Source organism: Myzus persicae, unplaced genomic scaffold (genome assembly GCF_001856785.1).
Source record: "Myzus persicae strain clone G006 unplaced genomic scaffold, MPER_G0061.0, whole genome shotgun sequence".
Taxonomy (NCBI): domain Eukaryota; kingdom Metazoa; phylum Arthropoda; class Insecta; order Hemiptera; family Aphididae; genus Myzus; species Myzus persicae.
Window position 1 is genome coordinate 317980 of NW_019101580.1, and position 16368 is coordinate 334347.

Below are 16368 nucleotides of genomic sequence, written 5' to 3' on the forward strand. Positions count from 1 at the left end.
GGATGGGTTGCTATTATATAGTAGCTACCATAATTTTATTATATTTTCCATCAATTTTACGTGTTTAAATATTTGGCGTGTTTTAATACGTATTATGTCGTTTAATCGTTATAGTATGAGTATCATCTTAGATATTTAATATTTTAATCGCAGCTTACAACAGTTCCATTGAACGTATATTTGATCATGCTTAATATTCATCATAGTTATAGATACCAATACATTAATCCAGTGGGTGATTTTCATCTTGTTGGTCGGTACTCGGCGCTGTAAGCATATATAACGTTCTAAGATTTTAAGTCCATAACTCATACAGTTTTCAATTTTTGAAACTATTTGACTAATACCGTTTTCATAGTTTATATACATAGACGCAGATATAGTATATACTACATAATATTAAACACAATAGGTGCCTATTTACAATTACGTAGTTTTTAAATATTATTTATTTATTACTTGCCAATTAGGTTGCCATTGCTTATAAAATGAAAAAATAGAGTTTATATTATAAGGTTGCAATTTAACTATTGTTTTTATTTTTATATTCTTAAGCTCTATAAGAAGCTATATTTATTTTATAATTTTTTAGCATATATAAATTATAAAATGTTCTGTTGTTCGTTGAAGTTTGTGCAAATATCCAATACTGTCAATAAAAGTTCTTTTTGTTCATCACTAATAATTAATAATTATTATACGTTTATTAAATTATGTTATACAGGTGCGATCGCGAAGAAGAGCTGCCTACTGATAGATCGATTTATAATATTTATTGTTGAGCTGTATAATATAAAACAGTAAACCTCTATAATACATCGCAGCTGAGACTTGTAAGTTGTAGTCATCCCAAGCAGATAACATAACTAAATAATTAGACATTAGAATACCTAAACTATGTACGAAATTATAGTATCGACGGAATAGAACAACAGCATATAGTAGATAATATAACAGCTAATCTATAATATTGTATGTATTTACTCTGTTATATTAAATAATATTTTACACTTAAGGTACTTGTACTTCGCTACTCGTATTAAATTTATGCGTTATTTACATATTATCGTAAAGGATTATTTACAAAACTGTATATGCAGATTCGTATACGATTCAAATTAATCTGACTTACTGTTTAAGAAAAAATAATGATTAAATAGTTATTAATTAAAAATAATTTGACACATCTATCAATTTGATGTATATACCCCTTCTTTGTTAATGATACATATTACCTACCATAACAAATTAATTATACATTTGTAATTAATAATATTACAAACAAACACTAATATGTTATCAATATCTAAGCATTTGTATTTAACATGCTTTTAATTAAATAATAATAATAATTTATTGAAAACCATAACTATATTATATAGGTATATTTTGTAAACTTCAATACATTTTATGTAACTAAATTGAAATATTTTGAGTTTTTTTTACATTTATATTTTTCAATTTTTAAATAATATATAAGATAATGCAACTGCAGAGACATTATATTTATAAAAAAATCAAATTTTTATTATTTTAAAACAATTATGCTTTGCACTACCGAAGTGCATCGATTTACGCATAGATAACGCCCTCCAGATTTAAAATTGTCAAATATCAAAATAATTTTTAATAGGTTAAGTTCTCAAACAGCAACTCAAGTAAGGTCATATCAATTATATCATTGAGGCCCCTTCTTGAAATGTTCACATGGGTCCCAATTAGATTGTTTACTGCCATAACACTGGATAAACTGAACTCAGGTTATAGTTGTATTTATTAAATATATTATTATATTTTTATAATTTAATTTATAAGTCTAATTTTATTTTTTAACAACGTTTTATAGCTATAATAAACTATACTTTAAATTCTTTTACCCCGCTAACTCAAAAATATGTTAAAATTAACGAATTAAAGTATAGATAGGTAAATTAAAATTAACCTCACGTCCTCACCCACTAAAATAATTATGGTTTTTGTGTAAGTACCTACCGAAGATTGTGAATAGAGTTGTTATCATTGAATTATCTCTTCGTTTACTGAATAGACATGATATAGGGCCTACAATATAAAATAAAAAATATTATATGGAAAGTCTTAATTACTTACCTAATTTGTCCGTGCTAGATTTTAGCATCATCATTAAAATTGATAAGTTTGCCAGAAAAAAAATAATATAATAATTAAAATTCTATCGACTTGATGTAATATGTACATTGTACACTAGGTGATTAAAAGTGCCACCAAAATATTTTATCGCGTTTAGATAATTATAAATAATAAAATAACTCCATGTGCATAATTATTATATACCTACCTAATTATAAATTTAATTTAGTATTTATATTTTATAGGTACTATTAATATCGAATTAATCTGAAAATAGTGATTTAAATGATAATATCAAACAATTTAAATAGTAGATTAAAAATAAAATCATAAAATGTCGTTTAATTTTGCAAATAAATATAAACATAATATTATATAATAAACCTATTAAGTTTATAAAAAAACATGACATATAATTAATTAAAAATAAAACATTTAAATTTATATTTTGGTGTAAACAAATTTGAAAATTTAATACATCTAACATAATATCTTTGTTGTGCGAAAAGAAATCTTATTTGAGGTTTACTACACACAGGTTCACAGCGATATTTAATGATGTAATACCTTGCAGTTATTAAGTGTATCAAAAATATTTCTAGTTCAGAATAAAAACATGCAACTTATGCATATAAATTATGATGTATGTAGGTATAACATACAATAGTAATATTTCAAACGAACATATTAAATAATAAAAAAAATAATTAATAATATAATAATTACTTTTTTAAGTAAATAGTAATAGTTTTCTATTACATTTTAATGTAATAAACTAATAACTAATAATGAACTAATATTATGCTTACCTATAATATTACTATTATGTACCTATATTGTATATTATAATAATTATATTATATTTTATTATACCAAAAGTTATGTTTTCACTTTTCAAACATTCAATGCAGGACAGTAAAATTAATTACTAAATGATATTAGAAAATATATACAATTAGTTTATGAAAATATAGGTGTCTTGTCTCATATATTTTTTTTACTAAGGTACCTGTAGGTACTTGGAAATATAGGAAGTTATTATCATATTATTTAATATATAATATTAAATGATTTGAACAGTAAGTTATTATTGTAGTAATTGAAACAGGCGCATTATGATAGCGACAATAAAATAATTTAAGTATAGATAAAATATAAATAAGCATATTGCAGCGAATTTAATATTTAAATATGTTGCACTTTATACCTTATGTATTGTATCGTGTTAAATTACAATTTATATTTGTACTACCTATAGTATTGCAAGTTGCAGTACAAAATGAATGATAAAAATACAATTTGTAAACCGCAGCCTGCTACTGTATAGGTAGGTAGGACAGGTAGGTCAGTGTGTTATGTAAATTATAATTTATAATTATATTATATTTATATAAGTAACATTTTGTTAATTTGTCGACTTTTTGAAAACTAATTCAATGTTACTATTTATAATTTATATATGCATAAACCTCTGAAATTAATTTACCGCATAACCATAAGCATCATGTCAGTTATCATCCAACATGTTTGATATAATTTAATTTAATCAAGAGATCAAAGTGGTGTGTTATAAGTTTGTAATACAAGTTACAACATGTTTAAAAGCATTATTAAGTAACATTAACGATTTTAATTGGAAATTTGTTCAAAATCTTCGCTGATAACACTTTTCAATGATCTTCAATGGTTCTTTGTAGTTGTCATTTTAACACTTATCAACTATTAAGAAAAACAAAAAAATGACCGAAACATTTAACTGTTCTAAAATAGGTCCACTAAAAAGAATTTAATATTGTATATATTTGCTGCTGCGATTGTGTATGAATATAATTGTATACTATGTAGGTAGCGAATTAGTGAATACACCGGTCATATAACAACGGAGAGAAGTAACTCACGAGTTTATATATGATTCAAAAAAAATAAATATCTCAAATGTGCTACATGATTTATTTAAGATCGTTGGATTTATTGAAAGTAGATTATACCGAGGTTAAGGTATATTCATTTTAACGTGTTTATGTAATCACGAATCATAATTAATAGGATGTTAAAAAAATAAAAATAAAACAGAAAAAAAAATTTATAATTTATTGTTAGATTACTTTTATTATTGTGAATATTTCAAATGACACCCAAAACAACATTAAAACCATATCATCAATAATTTAATAAATGTGCTGGAATTTATAAATTTGTTAAATTTACTGACTCACTGACAATTTACGTGGCGATTATGTGGCATAATAATATATTTTCTCCATTACTTTCGCTTAAGGACATCCTAATACCATACTATATAGGTAATTATATATTTCTGATTATATATATCTACCTACCTGATATATATAGCGGTACCTAATACTTACTTATACGTAGAAGGCGTATTTAAAATGTTTGTCCTATTTCATTTCGTATTAGCTTTCATATTTTATAGTTGCTAACGTTACTTGTCAGGTAAATCGGTCAACAAACATCACAAAATATAAAAATCAAAATGCTGGTACAGTGGTACCTATACCTAAACGTCCTAAACCATGATGTGTAATATCCGTCAGACAAAATCTGCTATATTTGCGAAAAGTATGCCTATGTGTTAAGTATTTAAACTATTATGTGTTAAATCTCACAAAACTGTAAAAGCAAAAATTCAGGTAATAGGATATTTTCTATAATGCATAACTAAATTCTAGATAATATATCGATTCCAAGCCGCATAGTGCATACATAATTATATGCATTAGAAATTATAATACATATTCTATGAGAGCATTTAACATATTTCTTCGAATATTGTCTGATTTGAGAAGTTTAGTCTATACTAGCAAAATTGACATCAACAGTAATATTATTTGCAAATAAAATGTCTATTTTCGATGAAAAAGTTTAAAAATTGAATACATACTTCTTTCCTGTTCCTTGACTGAACGAACATTTTATTTATCGACATTAATTTTAAAAAAAACTAATAAAAATCGAAAATTTCATATACCTATAAATAGCTCAACATGAGTTAAATTATTTAGAAAATTTGATGGCGAATATAAAATGCTAACATAAACATTCAGTAAAAATTCCATATATGCTTTTTTCTAGAGTTACACACTTACAACCAAAAACCAAAATCGATTTTCTTAAAAACCGATTATGCGTAAAATTCCCGTTTTTCTATATTTTTTTTTTTTGTTTCTACCGCTACTTTTGAAAATGGGAATTTTAAATTTTGTTACTCTTGACTAGACTCACTTTTCCACCAGACAAGACACTGAAATTTAAAATCCAAGAATTATTTTGATTACTTATGGCGTGCATCAATAAAAAAAAAAACATTACATTGTAAAATCAATACATTCAACGCTTCGCTCAGAATCTAAAAATAATTGGACAACCATTTTATTTTAAATATTTGGTTCAGTACAATTATTTGATTACTAAATTAAAATGTGATTATCATTATTTATGAGGGGGTTTGATATAACGATTTTGGTTCATGAGAAAAATCTTAGCCCCCCCCCCCCCGACTTTTTCAATGGATTTCCGTATTTCCGCTTATGCACAGTTACGATTTTTTTTTATGGATATTAAATGAAGTTCAAATTTGGACAAAATTTGACATTTAATGGAAAAATAATGATTTTAGCTATCTATTTTGTTATTATTCTTAAATATTATTTGCTGAAATTTGAAACTTTTATGTACATTATTAAATTGTAACAAAATTTTCAATTTGCAACGTTTTGGTACAATGTAAAAATAATTCAGTCTACCGTATTTCCATTGATTTTCTAGAAATCTTCAAGGAGATTATCTAGGTTTAGCCTAGCGAATTTCTAATGAATAGTATAAATAGTGAATACTATTTATTGACTATTGTAGTACTAATAGTAATATAAATTACTTTAATAGCAATACAATTTATATCATAAAATAGGCCGACTTATCGTTTTTATTTATTGAATTCAAATTTAACATAAACATCACAGTTATTTGGCGATTTATCACATATTTATCACAGTTTATAGAGATATCTACATTCAACACATACTGTCTACTTTCCCTCTTTTTAATTTTTAAAATGTATACAATTAGTAGCCAAACGGCCCCAATAGCTATCATTCTGATGAGTTCATGACTTATAAAGTCACAACTTATGAGATCATTATTTATGACAATATTTAGTACCTACGGGCTGTGACCTACGTACAATAATACAATTTGCAATCACGAATTTATTATCAGTATTACGTTATCACACGCTGGTGTGAGGTTATGTTGTTACTTCCGTGGTCCGTGTAAGAGGTATGTACTGTATTGTCTGTATTACCTTTTTTCTTTTCACAATTTTCCTCGAAAATCGATAATAATATTCCATTGCACTGCCGATAACTATAGCGCCAGCAGCAGCTGTACAGGCCACTACGCAGGAGAATAAGTCGTGGACCTGCGTGCATAGTAACTGTCTGTCGTGTCGGTAAATAATAATGTACAATGTACTAATTATAATCAATTAATCTAATAGATTATACGAAGATATTTTTATCGGAGACCGTTGATTAGCAGAACGCACCGAAATTTATCATTCTATCGTCGAAACAGCCTGCACTCGAGAATTATAATATTTTAAAAGGCCCGTTTTTGTTATTCACACGGTAGATTGCTACCATACATACTCACACACATATTAATTATTATACTTCTTGCAGTCAAGAGGTGAGTTTATCTATCCCCCCTCTGTGTTCGCATGCGCGCATCCAGGGTCACAAGGTGCTTGCAAGTCTTGTTTCCGACGTTATATTGGTGAACCGGAGAGGTTGCAGATTTCATTTGCTCGGCGGTTTTCCGCTGATTAACAACAGGCTAAATGTAGCCGGTTGTTTTTATTTATTTATTCATTAACATTTATGAAATAGTTACAACAGTATTCAAATTTTGAAATTTTATTTATTTATTTTCATCTCAAAGGATAAAAATAATTATGGCCACAGAGGATTTCTTCGAAGGGGCCGAAAAGCTGTTGGAAATATGGTTTGGACGTCAAGATGGAAAATTTGAAAACGGAGACTTGAGAAAAATACCAAGGTAAAATTTAATAAGTTCCGCAATCCATTTAATTTTTTCAGTTTTTTAAAAAAAATATTTTGGTAAAGAGGATAATGTTGGGATTTTAGTTCTTGCATATGGTTTTATTTTGTTTTAGAATATTTAGTTTATACTTTATACCTTATTACATTTTGCTTAGAAACCAAATGTTTATTTTTTGGTTTAATCATTAAGATCATTCACCATAAGAAAATTATACTTATGAAACATAATTATTGTAAATCTTGTTATTTATTAAATGTATTGTCATAAAAAAATGCATTACCTACATAGTTGAAATAATTTTTTTTTTGTGAAATGATAACAAGTAGATTACTTACTTAATATATTTAATTAGTTTATTAAAGAAAAGTATCTGATTAATTGTTGTGCTTAGTACATACCTGGTTTATTTTGATTAACTTCACTAATTGAATAGTAATTAAAAATGTTTCCGTATAAGTTAGTTTATTTTTATAATGGACAAAACACCATTATCTGACTGAAACTAGGACTAACAAATAATGCCTAAGTCACAAATATTATCTTCGATGAGATCAGTTTCCACATTTAAAAGCAATTAAAAAAATATATATTTGTTTTAAAAAATTGTCTTTTAGTTGTGAAAATATTGATAATTTCTGGTACTTAATAATAAATAAAGTAGGTACTTTTCTACTAAAATTAAAATGCCTTTATAAATTGTTAAATATTTTTTTTATAACCTAGAATTTATTGAATGATCGGATAATAATTCAACAATTTCTATAAATAAATTATTATTTTACATAAGTACTGTTTTCAAGAAATTTGACTGTAATATGTCTTACTACATCATGTTTTTTTTTTGTTTAATTTAATTTGTTCACACACGTTTTATTTACATTGTATTGTTTATTATCTATTTTAATTTATAATACATGTCAATTTAAATTCACCCAAAAAATAGAATAATATGAGTAAATACCTTTTTAATATTTTGCTAGTTCATTAATATATTTTTAGTTTCAAGTAAGAGTAGAACTGTAAAATACTTTATAATGATTTCTTGGTTCTTAATTATTTATTTTTTGGTTGCATTATATCAAATACCTTTGTTGTGTTCGTTTACATAAAATCTACATATATTTTAAAAGGGAAATAAACAATAAATTGTAAGATATTAAATTATAATTTGTAACATGTCACATAGTATAAGAAATAATATACTAATTCTTTATGTAACTTAATTGATTGAAATGCAATGTCTGTCTTTACTTGGGGGATCAATAAAAAATCTTTTATAATTTCTCTAAATTAAAAATTGAATACAGTTCAGACTATAGGCAAATAATGGTACAATTTTCTAAATCATGACAATAAGTGAAGAAATTCAACCGATCTAACCTATATTTTAACCAAGTTTGAATAAACCTAGTTCTATTTAGAATCATTTTTAAAATTAAGAAATTTCTACACTGGGAATTTTGCTCAATTTTAAGTAAAATTTTAGTTTATACAAAAATATTATATTTTATATAGAAAATAATAATAATAATATAAATAAAAAATGTTTGTTTGTTATTCTAATACTTTGTTTATTTTTATTCATTTTTATAAATTTATAGAAATGAATAAAAATAAACAAAGTCTTAAAATCACAAAAAAAAACATTTTTAAAATTCTGAAATAACTATTTTTATTTATATTTTGTTTTGTTTGTGAACTTTGATTTCAAAAATGTTACTTAAAAACAACAATATTACTTTATAGCTTATTTTAGTGCATTTTTTGGGAACAGTCCAATTATTTTCGGCGCCAAAAATATGAAAAAAAAAACCATAACATGTATGTGAAGGTTAATAATAATATAAATTAGTATATAGTTTAGTCCATGTCTTTATGTATAACTTGTTATATAATTTTTTATTTCATGATAAAAATTTACAATATTTTAAGAACCACAATTTATCTTATCCTCGTCTATGTGTGAATGTGTGATAAGTTGGTGCTAAAGTGCCTCATGTGTATATAATTAATAAAACGATAAGCCTATTTTATAGATTCAACCGTTGAAATTGATTTATCAATATTCATACTACTTTTTTTTTAATAGCACTGGGAACTCATGCTACTTTGTACTACTATATTGAATATGATACTTGAATTTTAGTGATAACAAGTATATATTTATGTATAAAAAACTAATAAAACGTGTCTATAATAAGTATCTATAAATTGTGTCTCAGTAATTAAAAAAATAACAATGTAATTTTAAATATTAATCTTAACTTCTTACAACGCATATATGAATTTAATTCGCAAACAGCTATGGTATTGTACTTATTTAAAGTATTATTCAAATAAAATTCTTGATAAGAAATAACATATTGTAAGAATTTAATGTTTTTTAAACTATTAATAAGTTTCTCCTTACCGAATAATTATTTAATATTTTATACATTATTACTGTGACAAATGGCAATTTTGAACTCTGATCATAGGCATTTCAATTTATTTTATGATTATATTAGGGTAGTAAATAAATGTATACAATTATGTCAATCTTTTAATTACTTAATTATTTATGATAGATAATCACTAAACATGATAGACTAAAGAATCTTAAATACATAAGTAAACCATGTTAAATATTAAATTGTATTAAATAAACTAAAATATGTACAGTTAGCTAAAATATAACAACAACATATAAAGTATGATTATCATAACTTTTTAATTTCTTATACTAAATCAAATTAAGTTAGTTCATCGATTTATTTATATCAATTATATAAATTAATCTTGATATTGACCACAATCATCAAAAAAAAAAAAAAACCAAAATATATATGTATTAAAACCAAATATAAATATTTAGTAAAGCTAATAACCACTGCAATTGAAATTTTTATGATATAACTATTTTTCATTAATTCTCAAGTTATGCTGTACAAATGAACAAGAATGTTGTTGATATGTAATAACAAACTATTATGAAAGAATACATACATTGTATGATATAAGTTAACCGTGTAATACCAATTGTTTAGTTTCAAAATAAAATAATATTAAAAAAAATAACTAAAATTAAAAAGTAGGTATTTTGTGAATTGGACTTATTATATTTATTTTATATTCCATAGTATCTTACAGAAATATTATTTTATTTATTACTAATTACTTATTAATCACTAACAAATATATAATTTATAAGCTATATTAATAATTATTTTGTTATATAATAATAATTAATAATTAGGTATTAATATTTTTAACTGGACATAGTTTTTTATAATAACATTGCTGACATAATATTATATCTAATCAATGAAGGTATAATATGTATTTTTTTATCTTGAGATTTATTTTTATAATTGTATTTTGATATGATTAAAAATAATTAAACCATATTTATTTAATATTTTGCTTTAATATAAATTGAATAATAATTACTAATTAGGATTTATTTAAATCCCTTATTAGATTAAACTTAACTAAATAATATTTGATTGTAAATTATCAAATAATAATACTTTTATCTGAAGTATTTTTTAAATATTCTAATACTCACACGTGTAAAATATAATTACTCGCTGAAAATTCAATTTTTATATATCAAAGTACTTCAAAGTATAAAATCTTAAATGTATGTTGCCATTTATAAAAGTAAAAAACTTAAAAAAAAAATTAAACCATAAATATGGAATTGTATTAAACGAACTTCAATAAATGCAATCTTAGTTTAAACATAATGATGTTTTTTCAAACTATAATATAATGAATACATAAAATAAGGAGTTTCTTATGTTAAAAATGTAATACAGGACTCCTCAGTAGTTGTTCTTATTGGTACTATAATTAATATATAATATATGTGATAATAAATTACTAATGGTAATATAAATCAATTATTACATCCCCTTAGAAATAAAAGCTAATTTTTATAGTATATAGTTTCCGATCAGATTTGTTTTTGGATGCAATGATATTTTATAATTGTATTTAAATTCAACACTCCTAATACAATGACTTACTCAGAGAAAATATACATATACTTGAAACATACAATACAGTAGAGTGACTTCCCAGTTTTTAATCCTAAGATATATGGGAAATGTTTTAATAATTGTTTTCATTGATGTATAACTAGGTAATACATATTATAACAATAAACAGCTAATATGCATATAATATTATGTTGTATTGTACTTTTTCTTATTTCTTATTATAGTAATTTATTTAAAATTTCTCCCAAGAAAATGTTTTCCAGTTACTGTACAGTAGTTCAAATGTGTATTTAGTAATATAAGGTAAAATGTAAGGTTTTAATGTGGTTTCAATAATATTTCCGTATATTCTCGTATATTTCTATTATCAGTATAATTGTATAATTTTCTTTTGACCTATCTTCAATGGAATTTTATAAACCCCAATCCTCATAATTAGTAAACACATTGAATGACAATGTTAACCCTTTGGCAAACAATGTTCTTGATGATAAAATATTTTATTCAATACAAAACTGATAATTTTGATTGAGTAAGCAATGAGCATATAACCTGAGTTACCTTCAGTACTCTTTTATGCTATAGATAATAATTGAAACAGTAATACAATTTAATGACAATATATATATTATATCCCTTTTGTCTATCACATTGCACAATGAAAAACGTTTGAATAAAACTACTATCAATAACCTATTTAATGCTTAATAGTACAATTTATTATTAAATAATTGAATGAATATGGCTTGAACAATTTTAATGATTTATTTTGTTGTCTGTATGGTTTTTTTTTATATGATAATTGATTTTCAGACATTTCAGTTCTCATAATAGCAAGTATTTATTATGAGTATGTGTATAACATATACTAACAAATATATATATAGTATATGTAGTATATGGTACTTAGGCCCAATAAAATTGTATGAACCTAGATAAATTAGAAAAATAAAATATGGCGGTGACTATCATAATTTGTATAATACTGTAAATATCTAATGCATTGACCTCTTCAAAAACATAGATAAATATATTTAGATAAAGTTTTTTACGAGTTATAATATCGCTTAATAATCTTGTATTAAACCTAACCACTTTAATTAATGTATTGTTGTTTGTTTTAGAGAAAAGTACGAAGACCTCTTAAAAGTTGCTTGTTGTGAAGTAATCAGTTACACAAGCAATGACAAGATTGACGCTTATGTTCTTAGGTAAAATATTTATATTAAATTAAAAACATTTATTGGTTGGTTTTTGAAATATTTTATAAGATAATTTATAATTTATATATATAAATTAATATCAAACTGATAAGAAAATTAGACTAGATTCGCTTAGCTCACCTCAGTGCTAGTTTATATTATGTTATTAACTATTGCTATCAAATTAATGTACTTTTGAGTTCATCTAGAATCTTTGATTGAATATTAGGTTTCAATATCCTATATATAGATCAAATCTTATCGTTTTATGTTGGAAATTGTATCATCAAATATTGCTCTTTATTACAATGTATTCATGTATTCATAATTCATATCTATAAAATACTAATAATAATTATTTGGTCAACATTCAAAATCTTTAAAGCTATAATTTCTTTAATACCAAATATCATGAGTAAGCTAGCTTATGCATTTGCATGCTTATGTGCTACATAAGGAAATATAATAAAGAGATGTACAAACTAGTTTCATAACAATAGTAATACAAGTATAAAGTTTTATAGCACATTTGACATATAGCTAATTTGTTTTTGTGTTATTATAGAACTTATTTTATACAGACATTTTTTTGTTAGGTTTATTTTTAATCTTGTATAATTATATAGGTTTAATTAGTTTTATGGAAATACTACGGAATAAATGTTACCAATTAAAATCATAAGATATTAAATAAAATTTTTAAAAATGAAGAGATATTTCTTGTTGTTTCAAATTTTGTTTTTGATTTTTGTACTGTCCCTACATATATATTATTATATGCATATTTCAGAACTTTTTAATGCATATTTTTCCAGTTTTTAGTGCATGAACTTGAGACCTATGATATTAACAAAATAATCTGAATTTTGATTTTTGTATTTTTAAATTAAATTTAAAAAACTTATCAGATCACAAATATATTCAATCAAACTCACTGCCATAATGCTACTAGTATAACTTTTTTTTACGTTGTATAATTTGTTTAATGACTGTTATTACTACTAAAATAAAATTAACAATCAATAATAAGAACAATAATTAAGTTAGTTGAATTTTATGTTTACAGTGAAAGTAGCATGTTTGTTACAAAACGAAGATTCATATTGAAGACTTGTGGCACAACAACTCCTATTGAATGCATTAAACCATTGCTGCTCAACGTGCACGAATTCACTGGATTTGATGAAGTAGAAGATGTGTTTTATTCTCGTAAAAACTTTGAACGTCCTGAACTTCAAAATGATACACATCGCAACTTTAAATTAGAAATTGAATCTTTAAATATCATATTTAAAGGAAGTATGTAAATATTACTCTTTAGAAGCAACACAATCAATACAATTTGTTATTAAAAACATGTTCTACAGCTGGAGTGGCTAGATGCATGCGTTCATCAAAAACAGATGACTCTTGGTATTTATATGCTTTGCATCCAGTTGAATGCTTTGGAAAAGAAAAACAAAATCCTGATCAAACATTAGAAATCCTGATGACGAATTTGGATCCTGATGTTATGCAAATATTCACAAAAGAACAATCGGCTAATGCAAGTCAAGCTACTCAGGTACAATAAATATAACATTTAAGATAAATTTAAATTCATTTAAAATAACATAACATTTTTGCTTATGAACACAATTTTAGGATTCTGGAATTTCAGAATTGTTGCCTAATATGAAAATTGATGATTTCTTGTTTGATCCCTGTGGTTATTCTATGAATGGTATTTCGAAAGAGGTAAGATCATATTACCAAATTTAACTCTAATTACTCATTATTCGTTTGTTTAAAAAATTATGATTTAATACTTGTTAATGTTCTTAACATAGTTAATTTTATTATGAGTGGAAATGTCACAAAATAAATATGAATGTATTATAAATATTTAATGTTTCCTTTTATTATACTATATGTTATGTTTTTGTGTTTTAGGGACATTATATGACTATTCATATAACTCCTCAACAAGAATTTTCTTATGTTAGTTTTGAGACTAATGTTCCCCAAAACTCTTACAAGGAACTCATTTTAAAAGTGCTGAAAACATTCCAACCAGAAAAATGTGTGCTTACCATGTTTACTAATGAGGTATTTACAAATTATAAAAGAATCTATCTAGCAATGATAAATATTTTAAATTAATTAACTTTTTGTTTTCAAACAGATATCACCAAGCAATTCAAATCATAAGGAATTTAAATATCTAACACATCTAGGTGAATGGCAACAAGACTCAAACAAGACATGTTCCCTGAAGAACCATGACCTAACTGTATCGTTTTACTCTAAATACCCAAGCTGAGATCAACCGGTCTGGGACACGCCTCTCATCAAAACCCAAATGCTGCTATTGCCACATTACACAGCTGTCCTAGTCGTTCTAGTCTGCATAAAAACTCTATGTGTTACCAAACCTATTTATCACTTTGCGTGGCGTCGTTTTAAAATAGTGTAGTTATCCTACAACATTCCGGTACATACCAGAATTCTATAACATAGTTGATTTTATTTGTACGTGTAATTTTAAAAAAAAAAAATTTTCATGAACTTTGTATGTTCCTGTTACGGACACTAAATACGCTTGTTCAATTGTGATTATGTGGCAAGCATTTTGATTTGAGGCAGATTCATAATTGATGCGCCATAATAAATTTCCATTTATAAATATTTGTTATTACATTTTTATATATATTTTTTTTTCGAAACATTACATTCTCTTAGACTGTTTAGACACCTACTACTTTTAAGTGTATGACATTGTTTTTACATTTTAATTATGCATTTTATTATGTTATTTATTTAAAAATATTAATTTATGAAAATAAATTGTTTCAAAATAGAATATTATATATTATAAAGTTATAAGCTTAGTTATTAAAAGCTTTAGTTTGTACATTTTATTCCTTATTATTTTAAATTATTATCTCTTAAGATCAGAGATACATTGTGTAACTACATTGTTTATTAATAATAATGGAAAAAATTATTGCAATCATTCAATTATGTTTATTATATTTCCTAAATAATATGCATTATATTTATAAACTAATACTATTTGAGACAAATAAGAATAGGAATGTGTGTCAATGATAATATTATGGTATTTCTTATTTAGTTCCAATATATCATATAATACATATTTATTGACACCCTCCTTAAACAGCAGTTTTACTCAGTGCCGTGCTAGTTAACATTAGGGAAAACATGATCCACTCAGCTCGACTAAATTTTAAATACTTAAAACAAGTGCAAGTGGATTTGAATTCAAAATCCATTGTTTTTGGGCAAGTCCTCGGCAATTCTATTATGAAATCCGTTTCATGCATTTGAGAATTGGAAATATAATCTTTTATTGGTGGTTTTTGAACATTTTATTATAATTTTGTTAATTTTTAGTGCACATTTATTATTTACACATAGTGTAGATTGTATTTATGTACAATGTACAAAATTGGTTATTCAAAAAATTTTGTTCCCACTATTTATCATGTGTAATAATGATGCCTTTAGCGTTGCTAGAGGTCAGATTAAACCTCATTAAACCTCACTAAACCCAACTAAACCTCACTAAATCCAACTAAACCTAACCAAACCCAGCTAAATTTAACCAAACCAAGAGATTAAATGATTTGTAGTACAGTATAAATAACAAAAAATTAATATTACCCCAAATAAATTCAAATTTTAAAAACATGTACTAACCTAACCTAACCATGTAATTATACCTGTATTGATTATGGTGAGTCGTAAGAAACCAAAAGTCAAAAATTAAGTTCAAAAGCACGTTATGATTGTTATTTTAAAATTTTATTTCTAGGACCAGGTCATAAAGGTTGTAATGGTATAGTGCCGATTTTTTATTATAGTTACTCTATGATCGACAACTACAATTGCACTCCCAGAGTGGTTACCCTCTTTAACTTTTTTCAATGTCTATCATTACTTTTTTGGAGCAGTCAAATTGTTTCGATTTTCAACTTCAATATACT

General features: G+C 24.6%; 1 protein-coding gene across 2 annotated transcripts; it reads left to right on the forward strand.

Moving 5' to 3' along the window:
- The first annotated feature begins 6388 nt into the window (after positions 1-6388).
- On the forward strand, positions 6389-15056 carry LOC111029771 (S-adenosylmethionine decarboxylase proenzyme 2). Of its 2 annotated transcripts, XM_022308928.1 has the most exons (8): positions 6389-6567; positions 6629-7188; positions 12302-12388; positions 13446-13678; positions 13747-13943; positions 14024-14116; positions 14312-14467; positions 14544-15056. In XM_022308928.1, the coding sequence occupies exons 2-8, from the start codon at positions 7085-7087 to the stop codon at positions 14679-14681; spliced, it is 1008 nt and encodes a 335-aa protein (XP_022164620.1). In that variant the 5' UTR covers positions 6389-6567; positions 6629-7084; the 3' UTR covers positions 14682-15056. The 2 variants fall into 2 exon arrangements, with proteins under 2 accessions (XP_022164620.1, XP_022164619.1); XM_022308927.1 differs by having other exon boundaries at positions 6560-7188.
- Positions 15057-16368: the final 1312 nt, after the last annotated feature.